Here is a 20,000-nt window from a genome sequence, read left to right as displayed (position 1 = left end):
TCACAATGGTGGCCGAAAATCAAAACAATGGTCAAATTAAGAAATTTTAAACTTTCACAAATCTATCAAGGTTCGTTCTAGAGTTTTTAAAATACTTCTATATGACAAACTGAATAAATAAATGCCTGACAAAATATCAACGGTGAAAATACAAATTTAAAGAATACTGGGGATGTAGGAGCTTTCGGAATGTCTCCCCTTTACTTAACTTATGGGAAAACAAACACCCTAGCACCTTTAATAACACTTATGACTAACCTCTCGAGCTAACCCTAATAGTAAAAAAAAAGAATCAAAATGGCGACTGAAATACCTTCATGTGATCAAGTGAATAATATCACTATGAATGCCACGATTTGCTGAAAAATGCCAACACACACACACACACATGTATACACCACACACAACACACACACAAACACACACACACACACACACACACACACACACAAACATATCATAACAAAACTGATCACCGCTAAATCAACAATACAACGGAAGTAATAATAATACTTGATGTCATAAATAGATGACGCAAATTGACAACTTTTTACAGAGTCAAAATTAGTTGATTTTGGGAGCGAAGTGTCGTCGGTACATATTTTATGATATTATCTGTTTTGACTCAACGAACTTTCAAACTGACTTTAAATTATAAAAGGAAATCAAGTTATCTGTTTATCTATCTGTAAAAAATACATTTCTAATTTTCAAATCTTTCAGTAGAGTTGTGCGCCGTATCAATTTTTTTATTGACTCAAATAAGCACAATGTTCTCCACAATGCTATATTTTTAAAGAAAGGATGGTTTGTCCGGCTATGTGGTCTAGTGGTATGACACTCGCTTTCGGATTGGAAGGTCCTGGGTTTGAGCCTCGCTCGGCGCATAGTTGAGTTCTTGGAGAAGGCTCTTTACTCGCATTCTCTCAGATGTAAAATGAGTTCCTGGCCGTCAACATCGCTGTCTCTGTCCGAAAAAATTGTAACATCGTCATGTAAAGCGCTTTGAGCACCTATAACGGATATTGCTCTATATAAAAGCTCATTTTAATATATATATATATATATATATAATATATATATATATATATATAATATATATATATATATATACATATACATTCATCTTAACTTTGAATGACTCAGCTTACCTGAATTCTTAATGTTGTTTAAAGTGGAACTACTAGTTGATAACCTTCACCAAACTGCATTATCTTGTTGTTTTTTTAAAATCAAATATCTATTCCATGCTCATAATTCCCTTTCACACAAATTCGTGCAGGACAAACATTATCTTCTTTCTCACTTTATTATTCACAATCAATATTAACATTAAAACTTCATGAAACACTCAAACACAAAACAATAACACCCCCACCCCTCCAAGGTAAACCAAACGTACACTCGTTTGCACACACTCTCACACACACATACACACACACACACATGTTCTCTCTCTCACACACACACACACACTCACACACACACACACATAAACATACACACACACGTACCCTCTCACTTCTCTAATTAATGGATCCTTGGAAGAAGCCACGATTTACCCTCGCTATCAATAAAGGCAAGAACTTTTGACAATGCTTACCGAGGTCCTATCTATCTGTCTGTTAGTCTTTTGACTACCAAAATTACCTTTAAGGATTTCTATGAACAACAATGGCGCAATATCTACTATAATCTGTGCTAAATTAAGCATATTAATTTCCTCACAGCCCATTTCCTATCTGAAGTTCAAGTCTGTAATGAATGTGATAAAAACACACTCAGGCATCTCTACGTCCTACCATTGCTTGCTAACGTTGGTATTATCGCCAGGTAAGTGGTTATCATGATCATCATCAACATCATCATCATCATCATCATCATCATCATCATCATCATCATCATCATCAAGGATTTATCTTACAGCAATCTTTTTTCAAACTCTGGAGCCTTCTTTTAATTCGACTTTGGATTAGAAACTTTAAATTGGAAATTATCATCCTTTAAGCAGTGATTTCATTTTTACTTACCTAATTCTCTCAACACAAATGGTAGACATTGAGGAGTACCAGTGAGTTTTGCCTTCCTTAAGTTTGAACCCAGGATCATTTCTCTTTCTACAGCACAACTGTTTATGTGTAAAAACCTTTTCTGCCAATGTTGACAACAACAATTCACCGCCATTACGTCCTCTTCCCCTGTGACAACAAACGATCTGCAACCCTTTCCATGTTGCTCCACCATATGTCCATAGTCAAAGAAATAAACGGAAAAGAGGAAAACCGTGGAGGTGTAAGAGCTAGGATAAGAAACAGAGGACCAAGAAGACCCTTCCTCCCTATATTATTGTTTTGGCAAATATGAGATCCCTATGTTACAAAAATGATGAACTACAGGCCAGCACAAAGCACTTGTATGAATATCGAGAAAGCTCTGTGTTATGTCTTTCGGAAAACTGATTAAATAAGAACAGTAATGACGCTCATGTCAAGGTTTATGGATTCAATTTGAATCAAGCTGACAGGACATAAAATTATGGTAAGGAGAGAGGAGGCGGTGTTTGTTTATACTAAAACAATAAATGGACACACGAAAACGATATTCATGTAAAAGAAACACTGTGCACGTCAGATGTTGAACATGTATCTCTCACTGCACGACCCTATTATTAGCCAAGGGAATTTACGAGCGTCATTTCCAACGTTGTGTACATTCCACCCAGTGTCAACTTTGTGAATTCAAAAGAAATTATTTAGAACAGTATACATAATAAAGAGACTACACACCCAGACCCCATACGCATTCTAACGAGTGATTTTAATCAATGTAATGTAAGCACAGTCTATCCTAAATATCACAAATTATATGTCAGTGCCAACAATGGGTAACAACATTCTTGACATATGTTATGGAAATGTCAAAATCGGCTATAAAAGTACCCGACTACCTCCACTGGGAGACTCGGACCACAACAATATACTACTAAATCCAAAATACAAACCGAAGTAAAAGACGACAGAATCAACAACACGGTCAATGAACATCTGGTCAGACGACTCGTTAGCTGAACTTCAATTCTATTTTGAGACAACGGACAGGGATGTGTTTTTAAACAATGCTGATGACATAAATGAACTCACTGACAATGTAACACCATATAAAAGTTTGTGAAGATTTGTTTATTCAACGTAACGCAGTGACTTGCTACTCAAATAATAAACATTGGGTATCGTGTGAATCCGTCAGGATTGAAGGAGAATTCAGTGAATATAAACAAATTAAAAGAAGTGTTAGACAAGGATGTGTTTTCTCACCAAACCTTTTTAATATCAACAGCGAAACAATTATTAGAACTTTAGGATATAGTCCAAGCATTAAGATCACAGGCATTAAGATCAATGGTGAGAATATCAACAATATTATAAGGTATACAGATGACACAGCACTAATCTCAAACTCAAAAGAAAATTAACAATTACTCCTTGATAGCAGTTACAGAGAGTGAACGTATGGGTTTACATTTCAATGTAAAAAAGACAGAATGCATGGTTGTATCAAGGAGAGAAAGAAATCCAACATATAGTTTAATAAGCAAAGGAGAAACGATAAGTTAAGAAATGTATTACGAGTAACCCGTATGATTTGTTTACAATCCATGAACATGAAGTCACTGTTTCTTTTATGAAATTAACTGTCAACAAATCGTGTGGGCCAGATAAGCGTAGTGGTAACATTTTAAAAACTTGTTGTAACCAACTGGCTTATGTTTTTACATAAAGTTAGGATGCGCTTCGCCAAGGAGTTCACAACATTGCCATCCGGAAGTATAACGGACCAACACACAAACTCTGTGCAACCATGAACTTTTATAGATAGAATGCGCTTGGCCAAGGAGTTCACAACATTGCCATCCGGAAGTATAACGGACCAACACACAAACTCTGTGTAACCATGAACTTTTATAGTCTGGTTTATACAGTTTAGTGAGAACAACTCACAAACGCGGATGGCAAAAACAATAACAAAGGCCTGAGTGACGTCTTCTTCGAACTATCTATACTTTAACATCTCTCTCTCTCTCTCTCTCTCTCTCTCTCTCTCTCTCTCTCTCTCTCTCTCTCTCTCTCTCTCTCTCTCTCTCTTAATGCAATACCTGATTTTTGGAAGACCTCTGAAATTATCCCTGATCCGAAGAAAAAGAATATTAATTGTTTAAACAGCCTAAGACCAGTGACGTTAACATCAATAGTTATGAAAGTGTTTGAGAGGTTTGTTTTACTATCTCTTTTCCCAGTGTTGCAGCTTTGTGTGGATTTATTGGCCAAGAGATGTATGAATCACAGTTTCCTTTACCATACTGGACCTTCTTCGCGTCCTCGGTCGTCTTCGGTAAGTTAAATTTGTTCTAAAACTTCTAATACACTTTTTACGAACATTTGTTAACAAAGTTAACTTGCAATAATAGAAATTGTGCGCTTAGATGTCGCGTACTTATTTCCAGGTCTTTTAATCCGGATCGTTATGGACTCATTGTTGTAATGGAAATATTTGTCAAACCAAATCATAATATTGTCCATCATAACATTGTTAAACCAAGGCCATAACAGCGTCGGGTTATGAGACCTGCAATTATATCCACGTATGCCTGGAGTTAGTTATTAGTATGTAAATGGCCATTAGTTATTAGTATAGGACAGCGCATTAAAAGGAGAAAGAATGGAATTATTTATTATTCCTCAAAAACCTAGTCCATTAATGTTTTTTCCATTAAAATTTCCGAGAGACGTTTAGTGTTTCGTTCTCATTTTTCTTGTTTTTAGTATGTACGAGTATTTCATTTTTCCAGTCTTTTTCGTGTTGCGTTGTTCTATCTTTTCAAATCAATTTCTTTATGAGTTATGTTTACACTTAATAGCCCTATCACATTTCTTTTTCAAAATGCCATTACGTTTCACAATTTGTGGCAATCTAGATTGATCTTCTTTGTCTTGAATTTGATTGTTGACGTTAACTTGTCAGATATTTAATTTAAAAAACTAATTTACTCAGATTTTAGATATTGTCCAAGTATAAATTCTATAGTACTCGTACCAAAAAGGTTTATTACGCTGATTAGATAAATGACAGTACTACCACTACTACACTGCTGCTGCTAATAATAATAATAATAATAATAATAATAATAATAATAATAATAATAATAATAATAATAATAATAATAATAATAATAATGATGATGATAAGAAGAAAAAAAAATAAATAATAATAATAATAATAATAATAATAATAATAATAATAATAATAATAATAATAATAATAATAATAATAATAATAATAATTAACAATAACAATAATAATAATAATAAAAATGATAATAATAATAATAATAATAATAATAATAATAATAATAATAATAATAATAATAATAATAATAATAATAATAATAATAATGATTATCATCATCATCATCATCATCATCATCATCATACTACTACTACTATTACAACAACAACAACTAATTCTACTACTACTATTACTATTTCTACTACTACTACTACTACTACTACTACTACTACTACTACTACTACTACTACTACTACTACTACTACTACTACTACTACTACTACTACTACTACTACCACTACAACTACCATTAATACTACTTCTAATATTGCTACTAGTACTGCGGCCTCTGCTGCTTCTACTATTACTACAACAACAACTACTACTCCCACTTCTACCACCGCCCGCCATCACCACCACCACCACCACTACTACTACTACTACTACTACTACTACTACTACTACTACTACTACTACTACTACTACTACTACTACTAATACTACTACTACTACTACTACTACTAAGACTACTAATACTACTACTACTACTACTACTACTACTACTACTACTACTACTACTACTACTACTACTACTACTACCACTAATAATAATAATAAAATAATAATAATAACAATAATAATAATAATAATAATAATAATAATAATAATAATAATAATAATAATATAATAATAATAATAATAATATATAATAATAATAATAATAATAATAATAATAATAATAATAATAATAATAATAATAATAATAATAATAATAATAATAAATAATAATAATAATAATAATAATAATAATAATAATAATAAATAATAATAATAATAATAATAATAATAATAATAATAATAATAATAATAATATATAATAATAATAATAATAATAGGAGAAGAAGGATGAGGAGGAGGAGGAATGTGGGAAGAAAGGAACGAAAGACGGATGAAGGGTGAGAGATGATGTTTATGAATACAACAATTGCATGTATACATTTTCTTCTCTCAGCGCCCACCATGGTCGCGCTGTGTAAAGTATTACCTGACCCCAGCCATTCACTGTTGGTTGGAGGCCTCATCACGACCGCCGGTTGTCTGTGGACTGCCTTCTCCACTGGACATCAACAAATCTTTATCTTTGGGATTGTAGTAGGTAAGCTGATAGCTGTATGAAAATTACATCTTTAAACCTTTAATCAATTCACTGTCGTCCCCTGGAAAGACATTAATTTAAAAGTTCATCACCGAGCTCCCAGGTTTAAATCGATCGGTATTTGAAGGACCAGTTTTCAAGCCAAATCTGTGTCGTCAAGAGTACGACAGTTAAATGGCTAACAATGAGGTTTAGGAAACGTTTAATATCTCAAGTAAAAGACCTTTAGCTGAGTATCAAAGGTTACATTTGGGTTGAGCATTGACAATAGATTACATTCATGTTTTTAAAATATATTTGGAACCCAGATAGCTCAATCGGTAGAAGGCTCATCTGTATGGTGCAGCATATATTCTTTCTGACCCCTCAATCTACCCAGCAGTTATTGGTAATTAGGTCCTCTCGTGGATATAGAGGAAAGTACTTTCCACAACAACTACTACTACTACTACTCCTACTATTACTACTACTACTACTACTACTACTACTACTACTACTACTACTACTACTACTACTACTACTACTACTACTACTACTTCTCCTACTACTACTACTACTACTACTACTACTACTACTACTACTACTACTACTACTACTACTACTACTACTACTACTACTACTACTACTACTACTACTACAAGGATCACTAGATAAGTTTCCGGGTTCGGGTATAAACTGTAAATATAGATCTATAATTCTTTTTGCAAACCATAAAGCATCATTAATAGGAAATTCCCTCAATTTTTTTATTCATTTATGGTCCGAATTATGAGCACAATAAACTGATATGTGACGTCATATCGCATAAATTGCATCAACAACATTGGTGCTCAATATGCGTAATTTGTAGGCATGATTTATTACGACTTTTTGAAAGGGTTACATTTATCACCTTGTTATGAAACTTTGCACAATCTATTTTTTGAAATCTGTTCCATCAAAATCTTAAATTTATTTTTGGTTTGGTGAACTTAAAAGAGGAGGCAATCCCTCAAAAATGATGACCGTGAAGGTCGACCTGCATGTGCAATAATGGAAAAGTCAATGTCTGCCACAATGGCTATGATTGAAAATGATGCGCGTATTACATATACTGAGATAGAGCATTCCTTAGGCGTTTCATCACCTTGTGTCTGGAAGACACTGCACGCATGCCTTAATGTTCACAAGGTGTCTACTCGATGGGTGTCTCACCAACACACCGATGAACAAAACCAACATGTTCCATTTAGCACCACAACGCGTCAAAGGTCAGATGAAGGTCAATCTAGAATTGTGGAAAACATCGTGACTGGTCATAAAATATGGATTTATATGTAGGACCCTGAAACACAGCGCCAGTATAGAGTGTCTCTCTTTCCCGGTGAGACTCTACCCCTGAAATTAAAACGATCTCGCAACGTTGGAAAGCAAATGATGGCTAGCTTTTTCAATTTAAAGGGTTACATCGCCACAGTGCATCGCCAAGACAGATGTACAATCACCTCAGATTGGAATATTAACCACTGAATAACGACAGTTTTAGAGAAGTAGAGAAAACGGTGTCCAAAGACAGGCACAAGGGGATTGCTATGACACAATGACAACCCTAATGCTCACACATCCATTGCAACAGTGCATTTCTTCATTGAAAACAACGTTCAAATTCTAACCCACCCTCCATATTCTCCCGACCTGGCCCCCTGTGACATCTTTTTGTTCCATGTGTCAAGGAAAAACTCTGTGGGGTTAAACTTGTAGTACCTGAAGATGCTGTCGCGATGCACCTGTTGTTGGAAAGTGGGTTTAGAATGATCAAATGTATGAAATTTTAGGAGTGTGTGTGTGGGGGGGGGGGGGGGCTTAATGAGAAAAGACATTCAATAAAGCATATAAACTTATATTTGGTGTAATATTTCTAGCTATCAATTCATTTTTCAGCAACTTTACAACGCTGACATAATACTGTTTGAGGTGATAATAACATTTTAATATGAAATCCTTTATCTCAACAGGTACTGGGGTTACTCTATCTATAACAAGTACCAGCATATCTTTGGCTCCTTATTTTGTTCAGTGAGTATTTATTCATATAACGTGGAGTCTCATTTTCTCGCTTCCGGTTATAAATTCCTTTTTCAGCAAATTTCTTTTCAAAATGCATGAACAAAATCACCATTACTTCAAACAACAGGCAAATGTGAACAAGGATCAGAATGTTGAAATGTTATGTACTGCTTAACTAAATACAGACCTGGAAAGGCGAATAGATGAATTTGAAATATGGGGTTTTAGACGCATGGGTAAAATATGTTGGAAAGAAAAAAAGACCAGTGAGGCAATTTGCAATATTCTCAACCTGCGCTCGGAATCATTGAAAACATTAAAGACCAGGACATTGAAATACTTTGATCACACTAAACGGCGTAACACCATGTGTAAAATCATTGCCGGAGGAAAAGTTGAGGACAAGAGGCCAAGAGGTAGCCGCCCAAGATCATGGGTAGAAGACATCAAGAGATAAACTGGTATGGCAATTGAAAATTGCAACAGACTGGTACGATACTTGGCAGAATGGCGAGTCAAGTGGGCATCCGATGAGATGACACTGGAATAAGTATGTAAGTAAGTTGGGGTAGAAAAGAGTCTGAAAGTAATCTCCATAAAGCGCAAAAATCCCATTTAGGAAATATTTGCTTTCAATTATTGAGTTTTCCCTCTTAACATTAATTGACCCCATGACTTACTCCGTAAAATTACAATTTACTTCAGGGCATTTCTTATAGTTTTCTAAATGAATGAATAATGCAAGGAAATAAGTTATGAAAACTTGATGGTTTGAAGCCATATCAAACATCATGGGGAAAAAACTTGAGCTTTTATATAGTATATTAGATTATGATGCCTGTAAGGCGCTATTACAATATTTGTCAACAGAGGCAACCGCCATGTATTCATTTTACATCTGAGTGCGGTGAGCGAATATGAATGATAGGAAAGTTTAATCCAAAGATTCAACCTTCCTATCGGCCAGAGCGGGACTCGAGCCATGAACCTACCGGCCCGAAGCCGCGTGTCATACAAGACAACAATGCCGCACAAAAAAGCTAATCATAAGAGTTTTAACCTTCTTTTTACTTTCACTCGACAGACGCAGTAAAAAGGCTGCTGTATGGATATTGGTGGCAGTGGCTTTTATCACGGTCACGGTCCATTCTGCTGTCAATAACCTTTTGGCGGCCCTTGGGAACAGGACATTCGTCATCCTGAGTCCCGCAGCCTGTATTACATCCATTGTACCCTTCCTGACAAGACTTTGGTTCCAAACGAAACGACGGACCAATCAAAATAGTAAGGAACTCTCACAACCATGGTCGTTTTAAATCACATCTCCACTGGAAACCCACTACCCCTCATTTACATCGAAAGTGGTCTCTCTCTCTCTCTCACTCTCTCTCTCTCTCTCTCTCTCTCTCTCTCTCTCTCTCTCTCTCTCTCTCTCTCTCTCTCTCTCTCTCTCTCTTTGTCTTTCTCATTCTCTCTCTTTCTCTTGTTTTCTCTCCCTGTTTATACCTATCTGTATGTCCATTCTTGGAAAACCCTATCATTTCTTAGTTAACATGCAATCGTTGAATATACCGTACTATAAAATATTTATTCAACGATTGCAGAATATTTTCCCTTAATTTATTGACTTTGAAAAAACAGCTGATTGGTCATTTAAAACAGGAACTGTGTTTTCAGTCCACCCGTGGACTGAAAACACAGCTGTGTATTCAGTCCACCGGAAATAAAAATATTTAAAACGGACCAATTATCGATAATGACGACATTGATACTGAGCCTATTGTAAGGTAGTCATCATCAAAAGTGGATAGGCATAACATTTATGGCAATTTGACGGCTTAATAATATCATCTACAGCGTTATATTTACTCTCGGAAAGTCGTGAGTGAGAGTTGTTCGAAATCGGGAGCCTGAAATAGATCTCAATTCTCGATACCATGGTTGCCAGATAGCCATTGATCTGGCCAATTTGGCAAAAATTGACCACACATAGAATGATATTTCTATAAGTAATCTAAAATTGACATTTATATCTATTTTTAATGTTTCCTAGTCCGTTATAATTTTTATGATTACCAAAACTGATGAGTTTTCCAAGGAGATCATAGTTTTAGTATTATGTGCCCAAGTAAAGTTCTATTTGGTCACTTTTCACATCGATCACTGACCTCGGGCACGCCTGTGTACTCCCTTGGCAAAAAATTCTTAATTTTCAAGTTCAACACGTTGACGCCATTCCTGGTGACTCGAGAAGTTTGATCGACTTTTAATTTTGTAAAAAAAAATGATTTATTTTCACTCACTTTTAAGATTATTATTTTAATTTTGAACACAGTGAGGTGTCAAAATGTATTGCCTTGTACGTAACAATATGAATCCGGAGAAGAGCGAAACAAAAACGAACAAACAAAACAAAAACCAACCAAAATAATAAAAGATAAAAGAAAAATAACGAACATCTTTATAGTTATAGGGTCTTGAATGTGTTTAAGGGGAGGGGCGACACCTGAAACTATTTTCAAGAATAATAATTAGATCCAATATATTTTTATATTGGGACATTGCCTATGACCAATGGATTCGAACCATGTGATTTATTTCGGTGGGCGTGTCCGGTTGCCATGGTGACGGCCGCCATCTTGGATTTTTGTCCTCTCTGAGTGCTATTTTTAAAAGTTACTTTCTCAAAAAGTTTCCATGAAATTGTTTTGAAATGTTGCATGGTGGTTTATTTGTACAATACAAAAAAAATTACAGAGCGTTTTTGAAATATTTCAAATACATTTTTATTTATAAATTTTTAAAAATAAACATTTTTCGTACGCAAAAAAATCATGTTTTTTGACATAAAAATGTCAATTTTTCATAAAATAATAAAGATATTCAAAATTCCTTCTGTATGATTTTAGATAATCACTAGAACTCTAGACATGCAAAGTTATAAACAAATTGATTGATAAATGACAAAATAAGATAAAAAAGAGTGTTAAAAGATGGCATTTTGAGAAAAACGAGATCAAACATAATGATTAATGAAAACAATAAAACAAAAGAGTACAACCACCCCAAAACATACCAGCACCGTATGAGGGTCCCCCGTGTTCTTTTTCTGCCTCCATCTGGGCTTTTTCACGGGCCTGGGCTTTTATTTTACGTCTTTCTTTCTCATTATGTTGAGTAGACCGTATGCTTTGGTCAAGTCTTTTTGACTCTGCTTGCTGACTCAACCTCTGGGAGTGTTCTCCCAGTCCACCTATGCCCAAAGAAACTTTCAGGGATGTTATTCCTGCTGGACCAAAATTATACTCTGCAGCTGCACTTATGACACCAAACTCAACTTTTTTCAGGGAATGGAAGTATGTTTTATGGTATCTTGCCCAAACAGAATTATGAAAGCTTTCGTTTGGATTTTGTGTTGCCTTCATCTCACAACGCTTCAACAAAGCATCCGAAGACAACCTTTCATAGACAGGCTTCAAGTGCTCATGGAGTAAATCAAAATTCAAAGGTGTATGTACACGCTGCTTGTGTCCACCAGTATACATATGGGCAGCGACATCTTTTTTATAAAAGCACCAGGAGTCCGGTTCAGGAGGACAAAACATATGTTGAGGAAAGTCATCGGCAGAATAACCGTGATAAAGGCTAGCAAGAATAGCGCGTCTCATTTCCTCCACTGTGGCATTGCTTCGAATCGCTTTATCATAATACTTTTGAAGCTTTCTCATGGTCTCAGCAGTGAGGCGCCCGTGACCTTTGCCACCCAAGGTAATTCCTTTTTTTCTACAATCATCAACTAGATTACGAAGCGCAGTGCCCATACGCTTTGAAACATGATTGATACATTCCTCCTTCACGATCTCAATACCAGGCCCATAAGGCCGTAATGCCTTCAAATTATTGTACGTCTTAGAATCACCATCACTGATCATTGTGGTGTAGAGAAAATTGTGTTTCTCAACTGACCGGTTCCAAAGAACTTCAGCTGCTGTCATTTCCATCATACCAGAGCTTCCGCTGAAGTTTATTGAGCATTCTCCACTTTCTTTGTGCTCTGTAAGCCACCTATCATAATGCTGCGGGTTCTCACGTTTGATCCATTCCCCTGTCTGTGCACATACGTGGCAATGCAAGCTCATTACCTCGTCTTCTTTTCTTGCTTTATTGATTCTTGCAGCAAATAACTGTTGCCTACGTTTGGATTTTTTGGTCACTTTAGGCATATTTATAATAATCCAGTAAAAAATTAGAAATATTTAAAGATAATTAATGAGATTTCGTGTCAAAATTTGATAAAACAATTGATCAACCGAAATGTAAACAGATCGTAGTAAAAATCGTAGTAAAGAGCCGCGAACTTTCACCCTGACTCGACATCCAATCCCTTGCTGGGAGTCTGAGGTCGAGAACAAGGTCAGCCAATCAGATCGTACCATTCGTGATCACGTTGTATTTACCTGACAACTTGACCTCTTGTCAGCTGTTTGACACACAATTTTCGTTCACGACTAAGTTTCTAAACCCCTCCCCTGCCCACATGAGACTGAAACCGTGTCAACGAGAAAGACAAAGAGTAGACCAAACTATCGATATCAAAATTTACAACATCGATATACATTATAATGCTTTTCAGTCCTATTATTTTCAGTTGAATTTTCACAAAAAATTGAAAAGTTTGATATTTTCATATCGACTCCATGTTTATAAAAGACGATTTACAAACTTTTTATTATCCAAATCACCCTCTCAGTGCTGAAAATATGTAAAAAAATGATTGTTCTTTCATAATAAACAAAAAACTGAAATTTTATATTTTGACCCAAAAATCGATTTTTCAGGTGTCGCCCCTCCCCTTAAGGGAGCGTCAGAGAGAAAAAGGGGGTGGGGCAGGGAGAGATTGGAGATAGAGTATAGATAGATAGATAGATAGATAGATAGATAGATAGAGAAAGAGAGAGAGAGAGAGAGAGAGAGAGAGAGAGAGAGAGGGAGAGAGAGAGAGAGAGAGAGAGAGAGAGAGAGAGAAGGACTGCTTTGTAGCTACTTGTACTCGACTTTTATTTTCTATTATGACTCTACATTCTTTTAAGGACTCTTTTGTTTTTAAAGGTTTAATGGCGCTTATAAAACATTGAGGTCATTTTAGGGCTAGTAGAAAGGAAAAAATGGGATGCCAGTCAAAAAAATTACAGTTTTAGAAGACATGATAGACGATGAACAATAGACCAGCCCTACAATTCAAAGGGCAAGGGATGATTTTGAAAGAAAAGGATCTTGGAAGAAGACAAAGTCAAGACTGCCAGGGGGGGGGGGGGGGGGGGGGGGGGGGGGGGGGGGGGGGGAAAGAGAGAGGGAAGGCCTCGAAGCACAGCCGTACTCGAGACCAGTGATCGATGTGAAAAGTGACCAAATAGAACCTTACTTGGGCAAGCAATACTAATACTCTGATCTCCTTGGAAAATTGATCGGTTTTGATAATCACAAAAAAAATTCTAAAGGACTAGGAAAAATTAAAAATAGATGTAAATGTTAATTTTAAATTAATTGTAGAAACATTATTCTCTGTGTGGTCAATTTTGGCCAAATTGGCCAGGCCAATGGCTATCTCGCAGCCACGGTAAGAATCTCGTCAATGTTCGATAAATCGGTTTCGAGAATGGAGATCTATTTCATGCACCCGGTTTCGAACAACTCTCAATCAAGATTTCCTGAGAGTAAATAAAACACTGTAAATGATATTATTCAGCCGTTGAATTTCTATAAATTTTATGCCTGTCTATTTCTGATGATGCCTATAATAGGCTCAGTATCAAAGTTGTCACTATCGATTAAGGTACATATAGACGATAATTGGTCCTTTTTAAATATTGTTTATTTCCGGTGGACTGAATACACAGCTGTGTTTTCAGCCACTGGTGGACTGAATAACAGTTCCTTTAAAATAACCTTTTAAGGAGTTTTATAAATTTGGGTCAAAGTGAAAGTCAGAAGAAAAAAAAAACAATGGCGAATCGAAGATACCACTGCCAGAACCATGAAATTCACCACCAATTACTTATTCTATCTGAAAAGTCTTCTGCTGGTGACCCCCCCCCCCCCCCCACTCAGCCACACACACACACACACACACACACACACACATACACACACAGAGAGAGAGAGAGAGAGAGAGAGAGAGAGAGAGAGAGAGAGAGAGAGAGAATAATAGAATTATCGGCAATAGATAAACATCAACCTTCATTATGAAATATCTAACATCACTTGGAAGCTCCTGAGTTATTTGGCGCGATAAAATAACCTCATTTTATAAATCCAACCCTGTGAAAGAATCCTATATTACTACACCGCTTTCAGTAATGATAAAGAGCGGTTGTTAGGTTCCTTTATTTGCTCATAAATGCACGCTTGTATATTGGCACCGTAGCAACGAAGGTAAGTGCTACTTTTTGTGGGGGTGTTGCGACACATTGCAGATGACATACTAAGGGAAATAATCGATGATTAATTACTATAGACCTTGGAAGGACTATCTCCAAGGTTACGAAATGATCAATATTGTTTGTTTTTTTTAAACTGAACTATGTCAACCCAGTTGTACAATTGTCTATAAAATCGGTCCTATAGTCAATAAATATGAACTTTTAGAATTGTAAATATAATTTCTTAAATAGTCGAGATTCGTATAATTTAGTTTAATTTAAAGTATCAACAACAAAAAATCCTCACATTCTTGCGTATTACTCCCCTTTGTTTATATTATTTAATTGAGTGGAGTAACAAGTTATGGTGACCCAACACAATACAAGTTCAATCGCGCAAGGATTCAATCGAATAATCAAATGGTTTGTCTATAAATAGCATTTTCTCTTAACAATTACACTAATCTTTGCTGACTGTTACTTTTTAATGGGATGTGTAATAATGATATAATTTTTTAACTTGTATTGGTTTCCGCACTCGTTCTCGATAATCGCACTCCTAAAGTAGTTCTATTGTCAAGAACTCGATGCTGAAAACTAAGTTCAAAAATTCTATATTATTATACCCTATGATATTTATCTTGTGATCCCCCCCCCCCCCCCCCCCCCCCCCCCCCCCCCCCCCCCCCCCCCCCCCCGACCTATCTTCAGGTTTGAGAATATTTTACTTAGAAGGGGAAGTTACAAAAACATTTGGTTAGCCTCGTCATAAAAATGTAGTTGTCGCCCTTGATTTGTAGACTGGTGAGGCCATGCCTTTTGCTTTTTGAAGAAATAAAATCCCCAGACTGTATTAAACCATATAATGACTAGTAAAGAATGAATGAAACGGAATGTCACCAACTTCGGTCATTTGAAGGAACGAAAACTTGATACCCCTCAGTTCATTGTTATTGTTTATGGACAGCCATTTTAGCGATTACTTCTCACTACGTTGTATCAATCAAAAAGTTTAAGGTTACACATAGTTTTGTATTGGTGCGTAATATCCGACTGGCGGATGATGTGAGTACTTTAGCTAAATGCACAGCATCAATAGAAGGTACGACTTTGACGTTATTCAGCTCTTTGTTGTTGTTTTTGGCCAGTCATTTTATGAGTAGTTCTTACTAAATTGTATCGATCATACTATAAAAGTTTGAGATTACACATAGTTTTGTGTGTTTATGGGCTGTCTGGAGGATGTTATGAGCATTTTACCTAAGCGCATAGCATCAATTCGGAGCAGCGTGGCTCAGCGGTACAGTCTTTGATTCTTACCCGAAGGTACCGAGTTAGACTACTCGCTGCGCTGCGTGGCCGAGAACAAGTCATCTCGCCTTAGCTCGTGGCGCGGCACTGCGGCTAACGCCTGGGTTATTCCAGTTTTCCCTTAGAATAGACCCTAAAGACAAATTTCACCTTGGGGATGAATAACGGGAATTTTGTTTTATTTTATTTTATTTATTTCTTTATATCTAATTCATGACCAGATCGTTTCCCTTGTCATGGCAGCACCCGAGGCGACCTGGAATCAAACATGTTGATTCCTGAGAAATGTTGTTATGACTCGGTTTGCCCCTGTATCAAAAGACGATTGAGATCGATGACCATTCAAGATGGATGGCTCGTCTCTATCATATCAGTCATTGTGTGGTTGTTTTGGGGTGCCGGTGAGTGGTATAGTAGTCTTTACATTATTATGTGTATTATATATATATATATATATATATATATATATATATATATATATATATATATGTGTGTGTGTTTGTGTGTGTGTGTGTGTGTGTGTGTGTGTGTGTGTGTGTGTGTGTGTGTGTGTGTGTGCGAGTATGTGTGCGATGATGTGATTTTGAATTTTTGTATTGTGTATTTTTTTTTTTTGGTTATTATTCTATTCCTCCTTATCTGTTTTCCAAATGGCTTTCTGTCTTTGTCTTGGAATGAAATTACTTAGTTTTTTCCTGACCCTGGCCGGAGTCCTTGGCTGGGTGGAAAATCGTCGAATGTACAGTTATGATTTTGGGAGATGATATTGTTTTCCTTGAAAATCATCTCTCTGTTATGTATTGTTATTATTTTTTTTATTTTTAACATATGATATGTGAATATTTGAGTGTATGTTAGATCTTAGTTGGATCTTGTGCTGGTGTCTGAGAGAGACATTTAGGTGATCTCAAACTAAGTACTTTGATAGTGTTCTCTTGGAATCTACATGTTTCCTATTTGAATCAATTACCCTTTGTCTTACCTTTTCATGGGTGCTTTAATTGTAATTCTAGAACTTTTAACTATCCCATGTTTTCCCTTTTTACTGGCGCTGATATGACCTTAATGTGTTGCGAGCGCCAATAAACCCTTTAAAACAAAAACAAAACATTGTTGGTTCATTCATTTTATTTCGTTAATTTCAATCAATTCGCCTCTTATTTCTGACACGGTCACACAATGCATTAGGTTTGTGTTTCCTTTTCAGATACTTTTAGATAGCGGTCAATTGTGCGGATGGTCTTGTGATATGACTCTCGCCTTCGGGTCGAAAGGTCCAGGGATTGAGTCTTACTTTAAGCGGCGCATCGTTGAGTCCTCGGAAAAAGGCTCTTCACTCATGTTCTCTCGCCGTACTTATGTGTAAAATGAGGACCTGACCATTAACAGCGTTACTTCTGTCGGAAAAAATATATATATATAATTTTGCCTAGAGGCGTAACGTCTCGTCCCACATAATAAGTGTTGCTGTTGGCTATAAACACCTTGGATATCACTTTGAGCACGGGTATCGCACTCTACAATCGCTTTAGTTTTATTTGAGTTTTAATTTCATTTCGAATATAACTTTATAAAGTTGAGACAAACACCAACGAAGATTTGATCGCTCGATACATTTATTAACTAAGTCCATGGGACAAGATAAATTGATAACATTTACACAATGAAAAAGAATGCTTACCTGTTTTAAGAGGGTTAACATCTGTAAACGTTTTATTTAATTTTCTTTCTTTTGTTTTGATTTTATTTGATTTGTTTTGTTTTGTCTCTTTAAAAAATGTTTATTCAATCTTTTATTACAGATCACCATACGGTTTGTACAAAAAGAGATGTTGATTTCTTTCTATAACTACTTCCCTATTAAAAGCCGAATGCTGCTTCTCATTAGAGAAAACATGTTGTTTGCTTGTTCGTTTTGTTCTTGGTTTTTTGTCAATTTTTGAAAATATTTTTGTTTGTGCATGTTTGCCTGTTTGTATTTATTTCACTAATCTGAACTATTGTTCTGTTGTTTGTTTTCATTGGCAGGGGTTGATTCAACCTGGCATTCCATGTTATTGTCACCTGGCACGGAATCCTCCTGGCTTATGCTCATCTCAACTACATCCGCGTCGATGAGTGAAAGCGTCATCATCATACAACTTCTATTGTCTATGGCAGTCCTTCTCATTAAGATCATCACTGAGCCTAGAACTACATTGAGATCATCTTCTTCTTCATCGTCCTTACCGTCTTTCATAACATCACCTTGCCATTCCAGCGCACAGCATTCGGAGAAACTAGCATTTGGGTGCAATTACATGTTTCTTGGATTCCTCGGTAAGATATAGAGGTCAGCTTGTCAGTCGGATAAAGTTATAACCTCTATTTAATCATGGCTAGAATCCAACTTCAAACAAAGGCCATTGACGTTTAATATACAACAAGGCTTTGATTGCCTAAACTCTTACCTCCTCCCCCATCCAAAAAAAAAAACATGAGCGTTTATATACACAATTTTAGTTTTTAATAAATTGAACATCATCCAAATGCTTTACAAGGAGTTCAAAGCCAATACTATCGTGCTTTGGAAAAACACGTATTTGAAATTGTGGCCAAAAAAATCATCCATCAAATATCGATCGATCAAAATGACCCTTATCTAGTTTGGGAGAAAATTATAGCAAATAGCTTTTGCTTTTCTAATGACAACTTCGCGTCACCCACACACACACACACAGTGGGACTTGAACCCACGACATTTATGTCGGAACAAAGATGATTCCAGTGGTACTAATAAATTTGCATTACCATCACCGAAAAAGCGGACCACGCTGCCAAGACCGTCACTCAGTCGCAATACGTTGCTATTTTTTTAAAAATGGGAATGCATTGAGCAATGTTGGTGAAACTCATCTTAAACATATTTTTCTTACTTCGATGTAGAGTGAAGTGTTATTATTCTTGGGTTTTTTTCATGGCTATCAGTCTAGATATTTCACAGAGTTAAAATATACTTTAGCATTTATAAATGTATCTTTCCATGTAAATGAAACCATTGGTGGATGCATGACCCGGTTACAAATCTACTTAATTCTTGTAAAACTATCAGTATAATATTGTCGAGTTGCTATATGACAAATTTCATACGATGGATGTCCCGAGCAACAAATTCAACAGAATCACATTTTACTCACTTTATAATGAATGCTCTGAATTGTTAATTTATTGAGCACTGTCAGAACTACAGGACAACCATCAATAATAATAATAATAATAATAATAATAATAATAATAATGATATAATAATAATAATAATAATAATAATAATAATAATAATATTATTATTATTATTATTATTATTATTATTATTATTATTATTATTATTATTATTATTATTATTATTATTATTATTATTATTATTATTATTATTATATATATATATATATATATATATATATATATATATATATAATGTGTATGTTTGTGTGTATATGTGTGTATGTATGTGTCTGTGTGTGTGTGAGTGAAATTTAAGTTATATATTATATAATATGAATATAACTTAATTTTTATTTCAAGTCGCCTGATAGACCCCCTTTTTTGTGTTAGGACCCTTACAATATCCGTGGGTAAAACAGAATTTTAAACAAAGCTTATAGAACTAGAGTTAGGATAAATGCATAAATGCCTTCAATATAGAGAATTGGTTTTCATTCTTAACTTTCAAAAACTTTTTTTTTTCT

The 20,000-nt window shown here is 35.5% G+C and overlaps 2 protein-coding genes across 3 annotated transcripts in view; one reads left to right on the top strand and one right to left on the bottom strand.

The window, feature by feature from the left end:
• LOC144977396 (uncharacterized) overlaps positions 1–20,000 on the top strand; it is a 78,682-nt gene that overhangs the window by 52,940 nt on the left and 5,742 nt on the right. For both annotated transcript variants that reach the window (XM_078922568.1, XM_078922578.1), the window contains exons 3-9: positions 1,731–1,833; positions 4,295–4,389; positions 6,356–6,499; positions 8,494–8,554; positions 9,630–9,829; positions 16,497–16,676; positions 18,304–18,594. In XM_078922568.1, coding sequence (XP_078778694.1) covers positions 1,731–1,833; positions 4,295–4,389; positions 6,356–6,499; positions 8,494–8,554; positions 9,630–9,829; positions 16,497–16,676; positions 18,304–18,594 — 1,074 coding nt within the window. The remainder of the gene's footprint in view (positions 1–1,730; positions 1,834–4,294; positions 4,390–6,355; positions 6,500–8,493; positions 8,555–9,629; positions 9,830–16,496; positions 16,677–18,303; positions 18,595–20,000) is intronic.
• On the bottom strand, positions 11,575–12,768 carry LOC144963473 (uncharacterized). Its single transcript, XM_078897553.1, has one exon. The coding sequence runs from the start codon at positions 12,766–12,768 to the stop codon at positions 11,575–11,577; it is 1,194 nt and encodes a 397-aa protein (XP_078753679.1).

Source organism: Berghia stephanieae, chromosome 1, assembly GCF_034508935.2.
Source record: "Berghia stephanieae isolate SIO BIC M18660-M18661 chromosome 1, UCSD_Bste_1.3, whole genome shotgun sequence".
Classification (NCBI taxonomy): Eukaryota; Metazoa; Mollusca; class Gastropoda; order Nudibranchia; family Aeolidiidae; genus Berghia; species Berghia stephanieae.
Note: the sequence above shows the minus strand (reverse complement) of the source record. Positions and strands in the feature narration are given on the sequence as shown.